Genomic DNA, 19641 nt, shown 5'->3' on the forward strand with positions numbered 1-19641 from the left:
CTAACCCCCCAAAATGACCCCACCACTATAAAAGTGCCCCCTCAAGCCCTGCCCCTCCAAACACCACCTTATTAAGGGGACATTTTAAGCTTCACCCTCCTCCTCACCTCCCCAAATATCCCCTATCCCAATTCCCACAGCCCTCGTGGAGGTGCTCCCACCCCCCCCCCTTAAGTCCCTGCACCCAGAGCCTCCTTCACAGGTGCCTGCCCCCAATTTCCCTCACTCTAGCAGCAGCATTTGAGGATCAGAGACATTTATTGGGGTCCAGCAGAAGTGAGGGAGGTCTCCAATAGAGTGTGAGTCCTAGGGATGTCCCCTTGGGGGATGATGTCCCTCCAGTTCCCGGGTCCTGGAATGATTACAGGTGGGGACTCACAATAATCTGAGAAGTGCTGAAGTCAGGAAGGGGACCCCCACCCGGGGATGTGTTGCCCGGGGAGTTTGTGGGGTGCTATGGTGGGGGCCCTCAGGAGGGGTATTGAGAAGGGAGTTCCAGGTGGGGGATGTCTCAATGTGGGGATCTCTCAGGGACCCCCCAATAGGATTAGGGATGTGAAAGTGTCAGGAGGGGGGCTCCTGTGGGTGGGTGCCAGGGATTGGGCCATGGTGTGGGGATCCCGGGGGTGCCCCCCATCAGACGCTCCCCCTCTGGGGCCCTTGCAGGTGTTGGGCCAGCTGCAGGTTCTTGGGGAGCAAGAGGATGCAGTGGGCAGTGAGAACAGTTATGAATCCTCCATCACCTGCACTGAAGCCCCTCAGCATCCCCTGACCCCTTGGCAGCATCTCCCAGGGGCAGAAACCCCCTAAACACACTCTCAGGGCACAGGGTCCTTTCAAATCCAGCCACTGGCAGCTCAAACACCCTGTACCCCTCAAAGTGGGTAGTGGGCCCCAGTATCAAGTGACCCTCTCCCCATACCCTGACAGACCTCCCCCTGGGGGAAGGGGCCCCCACATAGCACTTCCCACAGCCCTCCATCCATGGAGGCCACAGACCCCCCGCCACTACAAACCTGTCAGCCCCATGGGCTCTCCCTGAGCCCCAACAACGTCCCCTTAGCACCCACAGATATCCTCCTAGACCTCCCTAAGCCCCCAGAGCCACCCCCAGGATCTGCCACAGCCCCTCTGGACACCCCCACCCCCTGAGTACCCATAGCTCCCTTCCAACTGCCCACAGAACCCTCCCAGCCCCCCCCCCCCACCCCAAACCCCCACAGGAGGGTTCCCCTTGGACCATCTTTGGTCCCCCTGCAGCACCAGCTGACACAGGGGGACACGGGGAATGTTGGGGGACATAGGAGGACATGGGGGACGTGGTGACACGAGGGGGACATGGGGACATCGGGGTCATGGAAGGCACAGGAGTCGGAATGATGTGGGTGGGCGTAGGGGACATGGAGGGGGGCTGTGGGAGACATCAGGACATGGGAAGACAGGATGGGGACATCCTGATCTGGGGCCATATCACCCTGGGGAGACCTTGGGGACACCCCAGGAAGGGGGACAAGGGGGTGACATCCTGGGGAGATCCTGAGCGTGGGGACTTGGAGGGCACCCCCCTGGCGACATCCACTGTGGGGAAAGGGGACACAAAGCCTAGGGGCATGGAGACAGTGCTCTAGGGACCCCCAAATGGGACAGGGCGCCAGTGCCACCACAGGGGAAGGGGCACAGGGGACATGCATCCCCTGGGGGATGGGTGGACGCAAGGACATCAGGAGGCACACAAGGACACTGCAGGAGGACAAGGCCATGTGCTGGGGGGAAGGCAAGGACGTGGTGGGGCTGGAACAGTGTGGAGGGGGGGCTTTGTGTAGGGGTGGTCCCAGGGGCCTCCAGGGAGTCTTTAGGGGGGCCCAGGGTGGATTTGGGTGGTCCCAGGGGCTTCTCAGCAGATGTTTGCACATTGCAGGGTGGATTTGGGGGATCCAGAAGGTGGTGAGGGACCCCAGGGGAGATCCTGGGGTGGATTTGGGGGCATCTAATGGGGGTTGGAGGGTCCTGGGAGGGGGTGAGGTTCCCAGGCACTCTGGGGTGTATGAGGGTGGGTTTAGGGGGTCTGGAGGGGGTTTGAGGGTTCCAGAGAGTGTTTGTGGGGATTCTGAAGGTGGAATTTGGTGTTCCAGGGTAGACTGGTGGAAGGGCAGTCTGGAGGGTCCCAGTTGGTGTTTGGGGGATTCCTGGGAGGGAGGGAGAGGTTTTCAGGTTACATTTGGGGGCTGCCAGAGGGTCCCAGGGAGTAGAGAGTGTCAGGCGGGGGGGGGGGGGGGGAGGGGGTGTCTCGTGGTGAATTTGAGGGATCAGGATGTTCTTGAGTGGATTTGGAGTGTCCCAGGGGTTGTTTGTGAGGATCCCAGGGTTGATTTGGGGGGTGCAGGGTGGATTTTGGGTGTCTAGGGCAGGGTGGATTTTGGGTGTCCCATTCTGCGATTAGTCCTCAGATCCACAGTGAGTATCCCTTGTAGCAGTGACTCTTTCTGCAGCACTGCAGCCCCCACCCCGGCCCCAGTGATTTCAGCTCCAGTCCCACAAGCTTTATTTTACTGCCAGCTCTCTTCTTGCAGCTCCAGCTCTGTGTTTTTCCAGCTTCAAATGCCAGCATCTGGCTCTTGGCTCCAGCTTGGAAACAATTCAGCTCCCGCACCAGCCTCCGAAAGCCCACCCCACCATCCATATGCTAGCCCTGCAGTGATTTTAGCCCCCAGCGAGCAGTCCCCAGTCACTTTGCCACCCCCTGCGTAAGTTCTCCTGGATGCCCACAGCCCCGTTCACAGGTCTAGTGCCTTTGCCGTTTCCATTGACGTTGCCAGCCCCGCAGTCCACTTCCCAGCCCCACAGTGCGCCCCAAGAGGTGCCATCACAGGCGCAGGCAATATTCTGCCATCGACGGGGTTTTCAGGCGCAAGCTTCCAGCCTCCCTTTCGCCACCCCGCACATCCGGTTCTACTATTAGCGGCACTACCCAGCCCCTGCACCCATGTCACGGGCCTACAGTGATCTCGGCGCAAGAACGCTACAGTCTCAGGTACCAGCCCTAAGGTTGCTGCGATGTGTTAAGCCGCAATTCCAGTCGCACAATGACAAGACCAGGCCCAGTGATCTCAGCCCTTTTAGCTCTTTCCCCACAAGCTTTATTTTACTGCCAGCTCTCTTCTTCCAGCTGTGTCCCATTCTGCGATTAGTCCTCAGATCCACAGTGAGTATCTCTTGTAGCAGTGACTCTTTCTGCAGCACTGCAGTCCCCACCCCGTCCCCAGTGATTTCAGCTCCAGTCCCACAAGCTTTATTTAACTGCCAGCTCTTCTTTTGCACTTTCTGCTCTAAATCTTCACAGTAGTGCCACACAATACTACTTGTGCTTCTCAGGACAGGATCTTTCTTTTAGCTCTCGTTCTTGAGCTCTGATCACAGCCCTTACAGCAATTTCAATTCCAACCATGCAGTTCACCTCCCCGCTCCGCAATCCCTATCCCAGCCCCACGGGGGTTTTACACCAAACCCTACCATATTTCTGTCTCCTCCAGGTCTGCTGCCGCAGCTCCAGCTCCTCAGCTTCCTACTGGCTGCAGCTAAAAGCTGCTCATGCTTCTCACTGCACCTTGGGGCTGTTGATAAGGCCACAAATCAGTTACTGCCATCATTACAATTTCAGTATCTCTAGAAGCTGTCCCATCCACCCACCCAGCCCTAAGTGGCAACCCTAAGTGGCATCCCAACTCTGGGGACACTGGAGGCCTGAAGCTCAACATCCACCCTCCCCCTCACCCTGGCTCTCAGCCCAGCACCTGCACAAAGGCCTCCTCACCTCCCCTCAGGCAGCTCCAGGGGCTGGCAATAGCCACTGGACTCCTGCCCCCCCCCCATCCCAAAAGGCACTCTTGGGCTGGTTCTTGGGCCCTAGAACCCTCTGAGCCCCCACACCCTCAGCCCCTTGTTGGTACCACAGGGCAGGGGCTGGGAACCCCCAGGCATAACCTGCAGGCCCAGTGCTGCAGCTCCATGCCTTCCTCCCATGGCATTTATCTAGCCTCAGCATTTCCACCACTCCACGTTGTTTTGGGCCTGGCTCATGCCAAAATCATTATTCCACACCCTGGGGTTTTATGTCCCCACTGCTCTCACAACTGGTGCTTCAGCCCCAGTCCCACAACCCTTACCGAATTAACATGAGATATCTAGTAAAGAAAACAAATCAAACCAAAAAGATGTATTAAAACGGGCAATAATAAAATAACACAATTAAGAAAAAAAGCATTACAAGTAAAAACAAAATAAAGTAATAAAAATACAAAAAGCAAGCTTTATTCCTCGTATTCTGAACATTTCTTTAAATCCAGAAACCGCGAAACGGCTACTTTCCAGCCCCCAGTGACAGCAGGCAGTGCCCCCCCCCCGCACCGCGCCACTCCAGGCCCCACACCAGCCGCCGGCTACCCGAGCCACGCAGGGCGCGGCAGAAAGAACTGGACACGGCCGGCCCCAGATACGGCCGCAGGCGTCGCGTCCGTGCTCACCAGCGCTCCCCGGATCAGCTGCCGCGGGGGTCCCGTCCTGGCGCAGCGCCGCTCCTCGGACCGCGCATCCGCAGCTCCCGTCGCTCCCAGCTTCACCGCCGAACTGAAGCCATTGCCGCCCCAACGCCCGCTATTTATGCCCCACGGGCGGACAGCCAGCCAATCACAACCCGAGGCGGCGCCTGCCGGCTCCACCAATCCCAGCCCGCAAATTCCCGCCGCGCTCGGCTCCGTGACTCCCCGCGGTCCCCTCAAGCGCTGCTCCCGCCGCCGCCATTGCTGTGGCCGCGTCCGCCCGCTGCCCGCCGCCTGCCCGCTTCCCTGGACCAGAACCTGATCCCGACCAGGACCTGAACTGGAAGCTCCCGGCCGCCCTTCCCGTCCGCAACAGCGCCTGCCGAGGCAGCGGCAGCGGGGACGCTGCTCCGCCGGCTCCCAAAGCGGCGGTGGCGGGAGCGGCGCCTCAGACGTACGGGCGAGCGGGGCCAGTCTGAGGCGGCGAGCCGCGACTGAGCGGGCTGAGATCGGCGAGACCGCTTCCGGTTTGAAAGGGCGGCTGTGATTGGACAGGGCGGACGGAGAAAGGCGGGCCGTGATTGGCAGGCTTAGGAGCCGTCAGGCTGAGGCCCGTGGGAGCGTGGGGCGGAGCTCGGGCTGCCCGAAGGGCTCGCAGGCGGCGGCGGCGGCGGCGGCGGCGGCGGCGGCGGCGGCGGCGGCGGCGGCGGCGGCGGCGGCGGCGGCGGCGGCGGCGGCGGCGGCGGCGGCGGCGGCGGCGGCGGCGCTCGCCAAACCCCCGTCCCCTTCTCCGGCCTTCTCTCGTGCCCAGGTCCCGGCGAAAAGACCCCCGCAGAGCCCCTACCGGAGCGCCCCATCGGCACTCGGGGCAGGAGGCGGAGAGGAGTGTAGCCCGGGAGGGGTTCCGGGTCGTCTTTGCGGCAGCAGGGCGGACTAGGGAGCGGCGGCGATTTGGTGAGGAGAGGGCTCGGGAGCGGGGAGGGCGTGCAGCGCCCGCTGCGGGCTCTGGGTGCCTCTTCTACCGCAGTGCTTCCGCTTCTGCGGGGACTTGGCCTGCCCCGACTGGCCGAGATCAGCACCCTGGCCAAAGTTAAGTGCCCGCGTCCCCCTGCCCGCCCTCCGCCTGCTGCGGGCCCGCTGCTCACCCTCGTCGTCGGATGTTATAGATGATAAAACAATATTGGCTTTCACATTCATAGATTAGCTTTTTGCATTACAAGTATTTTGATATGGTAAAACTTATACTTACTTTTAACTGCTTTGTATAGTGTAATATGCCAGTTTATGTATGCACTGTATATTTCATATGAATAGTAGCCTGATAAATATATCGTAGGCTTTAGCAAAATGTTGAAATAGAAACTAAAGTACTTCTATGTAACTAACTCAGAAAATGGTGTAAAGCAATTATTCTGTTTATTATAACTGCAGACTGCCCCTACCAAGTGATAATAGTGACAAAAAGAGCTTAAGCATCCAGGAAGCATTTATCGACTCTTATCGGTATTATCAGGGAGTGCGAAGCAACAGGATAAAACTACAGGAAGAAATAAAATGTGTAGACCTCATTTACAGAACGTTCTGCAGACAAGTCAGAGGTTAAAACCAAACAAGAGAGTTCCTGGAACATCAAAAAGTCAAAGGAATGTTTGAATAATGTGTAAGTTAATGAATATGCATGTAACCTCAGCAATGTAACAGTATATAGTGAACATGTTTTTAAGCTACCTCTGTGCTCTTTGGCTGTGTGCTAAAAGCATCCCAGTGCTGGATTATTTTGTCCTTTTATCCTTTAATAAACTTTTAAAAATTTTAAAGAATGAGCTCTGTTTATCACATCAGTGAAGCTTAAGCTGATCTGCATCCAGGTGTTTTGGGACCTGCTGGGGCAGGCCATCGAGGTAAGTGTGGGGCTACTGCAGTGGAGGCCAAGTATTTCAACACAATAGCATAATCAGCAACGTTAATTAATTTTGTGTTCCTCATGCAAGCCTCAGCCTTAAGAACTCTACCAGCCTCTAATAGGATTAATAATACGCATAGTAAGTGTTACTAGTATTAATATTTAGGTAAGGATTGTTAGTGTTAACACTGGTACTAAGTATGTTAGCTGGTATTTACTGTGAAGCTCTGCTCTCCCACAGTATGACAAGGTCCTGAAGCTGTTCTCAGGTGCACAGTTAGGTGAGCACTGCTGTCCTTACCACGATCCCCCGATGGAGCCATGCTCCAGAGACGGGCAGCAATGAATCTGCAGGTGCCTTCCCAAGGTGACAGAGCTCGCCCTCCTTCCCATCTGCAGTCAGGGGATGTGAAGGCAACCATTGCTGTCCTCGGCTTCATCATCTCCAGTGCAGCCAAGCACAGCATAGACAATGAGTCTCTGTCAAGTGAGCTGCAGCAGCTGGGACTGCCCAAAGGCAGGGGAAGCCCTCAGGGTGGCACCATCAGCCAGACCTGCTGGGATGTTGCTTACAGTTCCCAGCCCTGCCTTCTTCACACCCAGATGGAGGGCAGGCTGCCTGCTGTGCTGTCCTCCATCACCTCCCTTCTGTACATTCCGTCCCTGGGGGCTCCTCAGGTGCTTTGGTGAGGTTTGGCAGCTGCAGGTCTGGTGTGAGCAGAGGGATTCTTCTCTTGTCTCCCCTCATAAGCAAAGCATGCCAGCCAGCTGTGCTGTTTTACATGTCACTGACCCACAAAATTGCAGGAGACTGAGGACTCGTAACAGGTGCAGGACAGGTTCAAAAGGAACTTGGGACAAAACCTCTGTCTTTGTCAGTCCAAAGGGACAGCAGAGCTCACATCTGCTCACAATAATCCTCTGGAGAGCGGAGCAATGTTTGTATGGAAAGATGACTGGGGGTAAAATCAGTGGAAACCGAGTTACATTTGTATCCTAACAGGAGCTATAATGGGACAGAAATTTTAGGGTAAAATACAGGTGCTGTTCCCAGGATGGAGCTGGGTTGGCATGCTCCACAATGATTCCCCATACAACCATAAGGACCTGCTAAGGGGGGTGGAGTGGAATGGGGCACCACAACCAGGCTCTGCCAAAATCTTTGCAGGGGCAGCTACTCCATGGTACTTTGAAGCTTATTAACTGCATAGCAAGGGCTATTTGGCATATGTAGGAACACTTTCCAACCTAGCATCTGAAGACCAATTTAGAGGAGGCGCCTCTAAGTCGAAAGCCAGCCAGACCTTATGTTCTTAGCACCATTCATTTAGAAGAAATCCTGTTACATTTGCAAATTTAAGAGGTGACACCCCCATTCAGACCATGGCTCCTGGGTGCGAACAATAGCTCTTCAACAGCAAGGAAATCTGCATGCCCTAGTGTCTCAAGGTCACTTCACCTGAGAGTCCAGAGACCCAAATCCAGCCAGAGTCCTAGCTCCCAGAAAACTTCAGCTATAAGAAATCCTTCAAAGTGTGCAATTCTAGGAGTGGAAATCCTACAGGAAACACGAGGCTTCAGGCTCCAAATGGGATCTCTTTTCCACACAGTGGAAAACTCAGCAAGCCCTTCTGGCAAGACCAGTTCACAGGAGGCCCACAATTCTCAAGGGCCAGGCTTGAGAGATCCGACTCCATGGAAGCTTTAATCTGAGAAAAATCCTGTGATGTTGGTACTTTTAAAAGGCAGAATGGCACATTTAGACCCTGGCTGATGCTTTGGAGAGCGATTCCTTTACACAGTAAATAATGATTTCATTCCAATGTCTGTAGGTCACTTTGGAAGCAGCCCCTGAAACTCAAGACCAAGAAGAGCCATACTTCATGGCAGCTGCCATCTGGGAGGAATCCTATGACATTTGTGATTCAAGAAATTGAACCCAAAATTTCAACAGCTGATATGCAGATGCAAAAGACTACTGTTTTCCTGTATTTTACCCTAAAATTTCTGTCCCATTATAGGGGACAAATGTAGGATATTTGTATCCTACATTTGTATCCTGTTAGGATACAAATGTAACTCGGTTTCCACTGATTTTACCCCCAGTCATCTTTCCATACAAACATTGCTCCGCTCTCCAGAGGATTATTGTGAGCAGATGTGAGCTCTGCTGTCCCTTTGGACTGACAAAGACAGAGGTTTTGTCCCAAGTTCCTTTTGAACCTGTCCTGCACCTGTTACGAGTCCTCAGTCTCCTGCAATTTTGTGGGTCAGTGACATGTAAAACAGCACAGCTGGCTGGCATGCTTTGCTTATGAGGGGAGACAAGAGAAGAATCCCTCTGCTCACACCAGACCTGCAGCTGCCAAACCTCACCAAAGCACCTGAGGAGCCCCCAGGGACGGAATGTACAGAAGGGAGGTGATGGAGGACAGCACAGCAGGCAGCCTGCCCTCCATCTGGGTGTGAAGAAGGCAGGGCTGGGAACTGTAAGCAACACCCCAGCAGGTCTGGCTGATGGTGCCACCCTGAGGGCTTCCCCTGCCATTGGGCAGTCCCAGCTGCTGCAGCTCACTTGACAGAGACACATTGTCTATGCTGTGCTTGGCTGCACTGGAGATGATGAAGCCGAGGACAGCAATGGTTGCCTTCACATCCCCTGACTGCAGATGGGAAGGAGGGCGAGCTCTGTCACCTTGGGAAGGCACCTGCAGATTCATTGCTGCCCGTCTCTGGAGCATGGCTCCATCGGGGGACCGTGGTAAGGACAGCAGTGCTCACCTAACTGTGCACCTGAGAACAGCTTCAGGACCTTGTCATACTGTGGGAGAGCAGAGCTTCACAGTAAATACCAGCTAACATACTTAGTACCAGTGTTAACACTAACAATCCTTACCTAAATATTAATACTAGTAACACTTACTATGCGTATTATTAATCCTATTAGAGGCTGGTAGAGTTCTTAAGGCTGAGGCTTGCATGAGGAACACAAAATTAATTAACGTTGCTGATTATGCTATTGTGTTGAAATACTTGGCCTCCACTGCAGTAGCCCCACATTTACCTCGGTGGCCTGCCCCAGCAGGTCCCAAAACACCTGGATGCAGATCAGCTTAAGCTTCACTGATGTGATAAACAGAGTTCATTCTTTAAAATTTTTAAAAGTTTATTAAAGGATAAAAGGACAAAATAATCCAGCACTGGGATGCTTTTAGCACACAGCCAAAGAGCACAGAGGTAGCTTAAAAACATGTTCACTATATACTGTTACATTGCTGAGGTTACATGCATATTCATTAACTTACACATTATTCAAACATTCCTTTGACTTTTTGATGTTCCAGGAACTCTCTTGTTTGGTTTTAACCTCTGACTTGTCTGCAGAACGTTCTGTAAATGAGGTCTACACATTTTATTTCTTCCTGTAGTTTTATCCTGTTGCTTCGCACTCCCTGATAATACCGATAAGAGTCGATAAATGCTTCCTGGATGCTTAAGCTCTTTTTGTCACTATTATCACTTGGTAGGGGCAGTCTGCAGTTATAATAAACAGAATAATTGCTTTACACCATTTTCTGAGTTAGTTACATAGAAGTACTTTAGTTTCTATTTCAACATTTTGCTAAAGCCTACGATATATTTATCAGGCTACTATTCATATGAAATATACAGTGCATACATAAACTGGCATATTACACTATACAAAGCAGTTAAAAGTAAGTATAAGTTTTACCATATCAAAATACTTGTAATGTAAAAAGCTAATCTATGAATGTGAAAGCCAATATTGTTTTATCATCTATAACATCCGACGACGAGGGTGAGCAGCGGGCCCGCAGCAGGCGGAGGGCGGGCAGGGGGACGCGGGCACTTAACTTTGGCCAGGGTGCTGATCTCGGCCAGTCGGGGCAGGCCAAGTCCCCGCAGAAGCGGAAGCACTGCGGTAGAAGAGGCACCCAGAGCCCGCAGCGGGCGCTGCACGCCCTCCCCGCTCCCGAGCCCTCTCCTCACCAAATCGCCGCCGCTCCCTAGTCCGCCCTGCTGCCGCAAAGACGACCCGGAACCCCTCCCGGGCTACACTCCTCTCCGCCTCCTGCCCCGAGTGCCGATGGGGCGCTCCGGTAGGGGCTCTGCGGGGGTCTTTTCGCCGGGACCTGGGCACGAGAGAAGGCCGGAGAAGGGGACGGGGGTTTGGCGAGCGCCGCCGCCGCCGCCGCCGCCGCCGCCGCCGCCGCCGCCGCCGCCGCCGCCGCCGCCGCCGCCGCCGCCGCCGCCGCCGCCGCCGCCGCCGCCGCCGCCGCCGCCGCCGCCGCCGCCGCCGCCGCCGCCGCCGCCTGCGAGCCCTTCGGGCAGCCCGAGCTCCGCCCCACGCTCCCACGGGCCTCAGCCTGACGGCTCCTAAGCCTGCCAATCACGGCCCGCCTTTCTCCGTCCGCCCTGTCCAATCACAGCCGCCCTTTCAAACCGGAAGCGGTCTCGCCGATCTCAGCCCGCTCAGTCGCGGCTCGCCGCCTCAGACTGGCCCCGCTCGCCCGTACGTCTGAGGCGCCGCTCCCGCCACCGCCGCTTTGGGAGCCGGCGGAGCAGCGTCCCCGCTGCCGCTGCCTCGGCAGGCGCTGTTGCGGACGGGAAGGGCGGCCGGGAGCTTCCAGTTCAGGTCCTGGTCGGGATCAGGTTCTGGTCCAGGGAAGCGGGCAGGCGGCGGGCAGCGGGCGGACGCGGCCACAGCAATGGCGGCGGCGGGAGCAGCGCTTGAGGGGACCGCGGGGAGTCACGGAGCCGAGCGCGGCGGGAATTTGCGGGCTGGGATTGGTGGAGCCGGCAGGCGCCGCCTCGGGTTGTGATTGGCTGGCTGTCCGCCCGTGGGGCATAAATAGCGGGCGTTGGGGCGGCAATGGCTTCAGTTCGGCGGTGAAGCTGGGAGCGACGGGAGCTGCGGATGCGCGGTCCGAGGAGCGGCGCTGCGCCAGGACGGGACCCCCGCGGCAGCTGATCCGGGGAGCGCTGGTGAGCACGGACGCGACGCCTGCGGCCGTATCTGGGGCCGGCCGTGTCCAGTTCTTTCTGCCGCGCCCTGCGTGGCTCGGGTAGCCGGCGGCTGGTGTGGGGCCTGGAGTGGCGCGGTGCGGGGGGGGGGCACTGCCTGCTGTCACTGGGGGCTGGAAAGTAGCCGTTTCGCGGTTTCTGGATTTAAAGAAATGTTCAGAATACGAGGAATAAAGCTTGCTTTTTGTATTTTTATTACTTTATTTTGTTTTTACTTGTAATGTTTTTTTTCTTAATTGTGTTATTTTATTATTGCCCATTTTAATACATCTTTTTGGTTTGATTTGTTTTCTTTACTAGATATCTCATGTTAATTCGGTAAGGGTTGTGGGACTGGGGCTGAAGCACCAGTTGTGAGAGCAGTGGGGACATAAAACCCCAGGGTGTGGAATAATGATTTTGGCATGAGCCAGGCCCAAAACAACGTGGAGTGGTGGAAATGCTGAGGCTAGATAAATGCCATGGGAGGAAGGCATGGAGCTGCAGCACTGGGCCTGCAGGTTATGCCTGGGGGTTCCCAGCCCCTGCCCTGTGGTACCAACAAGGGGCTGAGGGTGTGGGGGCTCAGAGGGTTCTAGGGCCCAAGAACCAGCCCAAGAGTGCCTTTTGGGATGGGGGGGGGGCAGGAGTCCAGTGGCTATTGCCAGCCCCTGGAGCTGCCTGAGGGGAGGTGAGGAGGCCTTTGTGCAGGTGCTGGGCTGAGAGCCAGGGTGAGGGGGAGGGTGGATGTTGAGCTTCAGGCCTCCAGTGTCCCCAGAGTTGGGATGCCACTTAGGGTTGCCACTTAGGGCTGGGTGGGTGGATGGGACAGCTTCTAGAGATACTGAAATTGTAATGATGGCAGTAACTGATTTGTGGCCTTATCAACAGCCCCAAGGTGCAGTGAGAAGCATGAGCAGCTTTTAGCTGCAGCCAGTAGGAAGCTGAGGAGCTGGAGCTGCGGCAGCAGACCTGGAGGAGACAGAAATATGGTAGGGTTTGGTGTAAAACCCCCGTGGGGCTGGGATAGGGATTGCGGAGCGGGGAGGTGAACTGCATGGTTGGAATTGAAATTGCTGTAAGGGCTGTGATCAGAGCTCAAGAACGAGAGCTAAAAGAAAGATCCTGTCCTGAGAAGCACAAGTAGTATTGTGTGGCACTACTGTGAAGATTTAGAGCAGAAAGTGCAAAAGAAGAGCTGGCAGTTAAATAAAGCTTGTGGGACTGGAGCTGAAATCACTGGGGACGGGGTGGGGACTGCAGTGCTGCAGAAAGAGTCACTGCTACAAGAGATACTCACTGTGGATCTGAGGACTAATCGCAGAATGGGACACAGCTGGAAGAAGAGAGCTGGCAGTAAAATAAAGCTTGTGGGGAAAGAGCTAAAAGGGCTGAGATCACTGGGCCTGGTCTTGTCATTGTGCGACTGGAATTGCGGCAAAACACATCGCAGCAACCTTAGGGCTGGTACCTGAGACTGTAGCGTTCTTGCGCCGAGATCACTGTAGGCCCGTGACATGGGTGCAGGGGCTGGGTAGTGCCGCTAATAGTAGAACCGGATGTGCGGGGTGGCGAAAGGGAGGCTGGAAGCTTGCGCCTGAAAACCCCGTCGATGGCAGAATATTGCCTGCGCCTGTGATGGCACCTCTTGGGGCGCACTGTGGGGCTGGGAAGTGGACTGCGGGGCTGGCAACGTCAATGGAAATGGCAAAGGCACTAGACCTGTGAACGGGGCTGTGGGCATCCAGGAGAACTTACGCAGGGGGTGGCAAAGTGACTGGGGACTGCTCGCTGGGGGCTAAAATCACTGCAGGGCTAGCATATGGATGGTGGGGTGGGCTTTCGGAGGCTGGTGCGGGAGCTGAATTGTTTCCAAGCTGGAGCCAAGAGCCAGATGCTGGCATTTGAAGCTGGAAAAACACAGAGCTGGAGCTGCAAGAAGAGAGCTGGCAGTAAAATAAAGCTTGTGGGGAAAGAGCTAAAAGGGCTGAGATCACTGGGCCTGGTCTTGTCATTGTGCGACTGGAATTGCGGCAAAACACATCGCAGCAACCTTAGGGCTGGTACCTGAAACTGTAGCGTTCTTGCGCCGAGATCACTGTAGGCCCGTGACATGGGTGCAGGGGCTGGGTAGTGCCGCTAATAGTAGAACCGGATGTGCGGGGTGGCGAAAGGGAGGCTGGAAGCTTGCGCCTGAAAACCCCGTCGATGGCAGAATATTGCCTGCGCCTGTGATGGCACCTCTTGGGGCGCACTGTGGGGCTGGGAAGTGGACTGCGGGGCTGGCAACGTCAATGGAAACGGCAAAGGCACTAGACCTGTGAACGGGGCTGTGGGCATCCAGGAGAACTTACGCAGGGGGTGGCAAAGTGACTGGGGACTGCTCGCTGGGGGCTAAAATCACTGCAGGGCTAGCATATGGATGGTGGGGTGGGCTTTCGGAGGCTGGTGCGGGAGCTGAATTGTTTCCAAGCTGGAGCCAAGAGCCAGATGCTGGCATTTGAAGCTGGAAAAACACAGAGCTGGAGCTGCAAGAAGAGAGCTGGCAGTAAAATAAAGCTTGTGGGGAAAGAGCTAAAAGGGCTGAGATCACTGGGCCTGGTCTTGTCATTGTGCGACTGGAATTGCGGCAAAACACATCGCAGCAACCTTAGGGCTGGTACCTGAAACTGTAGCGTTCTTGCGCCGAGATCACTGTAGGCCCGTGACATGGGTGCAGGGGCTGGGTAGTGCCGCTAATAGTAGAACCGGATGTGCGGGGTGGCGAAAGGGAGGCTGGAAGCTTGCGCCTGAAAACCCCGTCGATGGCAGAATATTGCCTGCGCCTGTGATGGCACCTCTTGGGGCGTACTGTGGGGCTGGGAAGTGGACTGCGGGGCTGGCAACGTCAATGGAAATGGCAAAGGCACTAGACCTGTGAACGGGGCTGTGGGCATCCAGGAGAACTTACGCAGGGGGTGGCAAAGTGACTGGGGACTGCTCGCTGGGGGCTAAAATCACTGCAGGGCTAGCATATGGATGGTGGGGTGGGCTTTCGGAGGCTGGTGCGGGAGCTGAATTGTTTCCAAGCTGGAGCCAAGAGCCAGATGCTGGCATTTGAAGCTGGAAAAACACAGAGCTGGAGCTGCAAGAAGAGAGCTGGCAGTAAAATAAAGCTTGTGGGGAAAGAGCTAAAAGGGCTGAGATCACTGGGCCTGGTCTTGTCATTGTGCGACTGGAATTGCGGCAAAGCACATCGCAGCAACCTTAGGGCTGGTACCTGAGACTGTAGCGTTCTTGCGCCGAGATCACTGTAGGCCCGTGACATGGGTGCAGGGGCTGGGTATTGCCGCTAATAGTAGAACCGGATGTGCGGGGTGGCGAAAGGGAGGCTGGAAGCTTGCGCCTGAAAACCCCGTCGATGGCAGAATATTGTCTGCGCCTGTGATGGCACCTCTTGGGGTGCACTGTGGGGCTGGGAAGTGGACTGCGGGGCTGGCAACGTCAATGGAAACGGCAAAGGCACTAGACCTGTGAACGGGGCTGTGGGCATCCAGGAGAACTTACGCAGGGGGTGGCAAAGTGACTGGGGACTGCTCGCTGGGGGCTAAAATCACTGCAGGGCTAGCATATGGATGGTGGGGTGGGCTTTCGGAGGCTGGTGCGGGAGCTGAATTGTTTCCAAGCTGGAGCCAAGAGCCAGATGCTGGCATTTGAAGCTGGAAAAACACAGAGCTGGAGCTGCAAGAAGAGAGCTGGCAGTAAAATAAAGCTTGTGGGGAAAGAGCTAAAAGGGCTGAGATCACTGGGCCTGGTCTTGTCATTGTGCAACTGGAATTGCGGCTTAACACATCGCTGCAACCTTAGGGCTGGTACCTGAGACTGTAGCGTTCTTGCGCCGAGATCACTGTAGGCCCGTGACATGGGTGCAGGGGCTGGGTAGTGCCGCTAATCGTAGAACCGGATGTGCGGGGTGGCGAAAGGGAGGCTGGAAGCTTGCGCCTGAAAACCCCGTCGATGGCAGAATATTGTCTGTGCCTGTGATGGCACCTCTTGGGGCGCACTGTGGGGCTGGGAAGTGGACTGCGGGGCTGGCAACGTCAATGGAAATGGCAAAGGCACTAGACCTGTGAATGGGGCTGTGGGCATCCAGGAGAACTTACGCAGGGGGTGGCAAAGTGACTGGGGACTGCTCGCTGGGGGCTAAAATCACTGCAGGGCTAGCATATGGATGGTGGGGTGGGCTTTCGGAGGCTGGTGCGGGAGCTGAATTGTTTCCAAGCTGGAGCCAAGAGCCAGATGCTGGCATTTGAAGCTGGAAAAACACAGAGCTGGAGCTGCAAGAAGAGAGCTGGCAGTAAAATAAAGCTTGTGGGGAAAGAGCTAAAAGGGCTGAGATCACTGGGCCTGGTCTTGTCATTGTGCGACTGGAATTGCGGCAAAACACATCGCAGCAACCTTAGGGCTGGTACCTGAGACTGTAGCGTTCTTGCGCCGAGATCACTGTAGGCCCGTGACATGGGTGCAGGGGCTGGGTATTGCCGCTAATAGTAGAACCGGATGTGCGGGGTGGCGAAAGGGAGGCTGGAAGCTTGCGCCTGAAAACCCCGTCGATGGCAGAATATTGCCTGCGCCTGTGATGGCACCTCTTGGGGCGCACTGTGGATCCAGTATATCCCAGGTACGTTCTAGGTATAGTTCTAGGTACAGTTCTAGGTTTCTGAGGTGGTCCTGAGTCAGTGCTGAGATTGTGCTGAGTGAGTGCTGAGATGGTCCTGAGTCTGTGTTGATTGTTTGCTGAGATGGTGCTGAATGGGTGCTGAGATGGTGCGGATTGGTTGCTGAAATGGTCCTTAGTGGGTGCTGATTGGTTGCTGAGATGGTCCTGATTGGGGGCGGATTGGTTGCTGAGATGCTCCTGAGTCGATGCTGATTGGTTTCTGCGATGGTCCTGAGTCGCGGCGGATTGGTTGCTGAGATGGTGCTGAGTGGGTTCAGATTGGTTGCTGAGATGGTGCTGAGATGGTGCTGATTGGTCGTTGAGATTGTTTGAGTGGGTGCTGAATTGGTGCTGATTGGTTTCTGGGATGATGCTGAGTGGGTGCTGAGATGGTCCTGAGATGGTGCTGAGTGGATGCTGCGATGGTACTGATTGGGTTTTGATTGGTTGCAGAGATGGTCCTGAGTCGTTGCTCAGATGGTGCTTATTGGTTGCTGAAATGGTGCTGAATGGGTGCTGAGATGGTGCTGAGTCGGTGCTGATTGGTGGTGAGATGGTGCTGAGCGGATGCTGATTGGTTGCCAACATGGTGCTGAGATGGTGCTGAGTGGGTGGTGTGAAGGTCCTGAGATGGTGCAGATTGGTTGCTGAGATGGCCCTGAGTGGGTGCTGAAATGGTGCTGATTGGTTGCAGCGATGGTCCTGAGTGGGTGCTGATTGGTTGCTGCGATGATGCTGAGTGGGTCCTGATTGGTTGTTGAGTTTGTTATGAGTGGGTCCTGATTGGTTGCTGATATTGTTATGAGTGGGTGCTGATTTGTTGCTCCGATGGTGCTGAGGGAGTGCTGATTGGTTGCTGAGATGGTGCTGATTGGGTGCTGAGATGGTGCTGTGATGGTGCTGAGTGGATGCTGCGATGGTCCTGATTGGGTGCTGATTGGTTGCTCAGATGGTGCTTTGGGGGTGCTGATTGGTTGCTGAAATGGTCCTGAGTAGGTGATGATTGGTTGCTAAGATGGTGCTGGGTGGGTGCTGATTGGTTGCTCAGATGGTGCTGGGTGGGTGCTGATTGTTTGCTGAGATTGTTTGGGTGGGTGCTGATTGGTTGCTGAGATTGTTAAGAGTGGGTGCTGATTGGTTGCTGAGATGGTGCTGAGATGGTGCTGATTGGTGGTGAGATGGTGCTGAGTAGGTGCAGATTGGTTGCTGCAATGGTCCTGAGTGGTTGCTGATTGGTTGCTGTGATGGTGCTGAGTGGGTCCTGATTGGTTGTGGAGATTGTTATGAGTGGGTCCTGATTGGTTGCTGAGATTGTTATGAGTGGGTGCTGATTGGTTGCTCAGATGATTCTTTGGGGGTGGTGATTGGTTGCTGAGATGGTGCTAAGTGGGTGCTGATTGGTTGCTGCGATGGTGCAGATTGGTTGCTGAGATGGTGCTGAGATGTGTCTGATTGGTTTCTGGGATCGTGCTGAGTAGGTGTAGATTGGTTGCTGAGATGGTGCTGATTGGTTGCTGAGATGGTGCTGTGATGGTGCTGAGTGGATGCTGCGATGGTCCTGATTGGTTGCTGAGATGGTGCTGAGATGTGTCTGATTGGTGGTGAGATGGTGCTGAGTAGGTGTAGATTGGTTGCTGAGATGGTGCCGAGTGGGTGCTGATTGGTTGCTAAGATGGCCCTGATTGGTTGCTGAGATGGTGCTGAATGGGTGCTGATTGGTTGCTGAGATGTGCCTGATTGGGTGGTGATTGGTTGCTGAGATGGTTCTGAGTGGGTGGTGCAAAGATCCTGAGATGGTGCTGATTGGTTGCTGAGATGGTGCTGAATGGGTGCACAGATGGTGCTGAGTCAGTGCTGAGATTGTGCTGAGTGGGTGCTGATATAGTTCTGAGTGGGGGCTGATTGGTTGCTGAGATGGTGTTGACTGGTTGCTGCAATGGTCCTGAGTGGGTGCGGATTGGTTCCTAAGATTGTCTTTATTTGGTGCTGAGTGGGTGCTTATTGGTGTCTGAGATGGTCACCATCTCAGCAACCAATCAGCACCAACTCAGGACAATCTCAGAAACCAATTAGCACCCACTCAGTATCATCTCAGCACCAATCAGCACCCATTCAGCATCATCTCAGCACCAATCAGCACCCATTCAGCACCATCTCAGCACCCACTCAAGGCCATCTTAGCAACCAATCTGCACCATCTCAGGACCTTCGCACCAACCTCTCAGCACCGTCTCAGCAACCAATCAGCACCCAATCAGGACCCTCTCAGCAACCAATCAGCACCATCTCAGGACCTTCACACCACCCACTCAGCACCATCTCGGCAACCAATCAGCACCCGCTCAGCACCTTCTCACCACCAATCAGCACCGACTCAGCACCATCTCAGCACCCACTCAGGGCCATCTCAGCAACCAATCAGCACCCATTCAGCACCATCTCAGCAACCAATCAGGGCCATCTTAGCAACCAATCAGCACCCACTCAGCACCATCTCAGCAACCAATCTGCATCCACTCATAACATTCTCAGCAACCAATCAGGACCCACTCAGAACAATATCAGCAACCAATCAGCACCCAATCAGGACCATCAGAGCATCCACTCAGCACCATCTCAGCACCCACTCAGGACCATCTCAGTAACCAATCAGCACCAATTCAGCACCATCTCAGCACCCACTCAGGGCCATCTTAGCAACCAATCTGCACCATCTCAGGACCTTCGCACCACCCACTCAGAACCATCTCAGCACCCACTCAGGGCCATCCCAGCAACCAATCAGCAACCACTCAGCATCGTCCCAGCAACCAAACAGCGCCAACTCAGCACCATCTCAGGACCATTTCAGCAACCAAGCAGCACCCCCTCAGGACCATCCCAGCATCCATCTAGCACTATCTCAGCAACCAATCAGCACCCACCCAGCACCATCTCAGCAACCAATCAGCACATAATCAGGACCATCTGAGCAACCAATCAGCACCCACCCAGCACCATCTTAGCAACCAATCATCACCTACTCAGGACCATTTCAGCAACCAATCAGCACCCCCAAAGCACCATCTGAGCAACCAATCAGCACCCAATCAGGACCATCGCAGCATCCACTCAGCACCATCACAGCACCATCTCAGCAACCAATCAGCACCATCTCAGCAACCAATCTACACCTACTCAGCACCATCCCAGAAACCAAACTGACACATCTCAGCACCATCTCAGCAACCAATCTGCACCATCGCAGCAACCAATCAGCACCCACTTAGCACCATCTCAGCAACCAATCACCACCCCCAAAGAATCATCTGAGCAACCAATCAGCACCCACTCATAACAATCTCAGCAACCAATCAGGACCCACTCATAACAATCTCCACAACCAATCAGGACCCACTCAGCACCATCACAGCAACCAATCAGCAACCACTCAGGACCATTGCAGCAACCAATCTGCACCTACTCAGCACCATCTCACC

The 19641-nt window shown here is 55.0% G+C and overlaps 1 protein-coding gene and 2 long non-coding RNA genes across 3 annotated transcripts; 2 read left to right on the forward strand and 1 right to left on the reverse strand.

Moving 5' to 3' along the window:
• The first annotated feature begins 5295 nt into the window (after nt 1–5295).
• On the forward strand, nt 5296–6355 carry LOC132077848 (uncharacterized). The gene is made up of 2 exons (XR_009419122.1): nt 5296–5489; nt 5967–6355. It is a non-coding gene; the product is annotated as an uncharacterized LOC132077848 (long non-coding RNA).
• An 18-nt stretch (nt 6356–6373) lies between these two features.
• On the forward strand, nt 6374–7128 carry LOC132077618 (COMM domain-containing protein 4-like; the record flags this gene model as incomplete). The annotated part of the gene is made up of 3 exons (XM_059479435.1): nt 6374–6436; nt 6680–6714; nt 6813–7128. Coding segments are annotated over 3 exons (414 nt in total), but the record flags the coding sequence as incomplete, so codon positions are not given.
• A 2455-nt stretch (nt 7129–9583) lies between these two features.
• LOC132077543 (uncharacterized) lies at nt 9584–10627 on the reverse strand. Its single transcript, XR_009419076.1, has 2 exons — nt 10450–10627; nt 9584–9972 (listed from the first exon to the last, which is right to left on the reverse strand). It is a non-coding gene; the product is annotated as an uncharacterized LOC132077543 (long non-coding RNA).
• Nucleotides 10628–19641: the final 9014 nt, after the last annotated feature.

This window comes from Ammospiza nelsoni, chromosome 10 (genome assembly GCF_027579445.1).
Source record: "Ammospiza nelsoni isolate bAmmNel1 chromosome 10, bAmmNel1.pri, whole genome shotgun sequence".
Lineage (NCBI taxonomy): Eukaryota > Metazoa > Chordata > Aves > Passeriformes > Passerellidae > Ammospiza > Ammospiza nelsoni.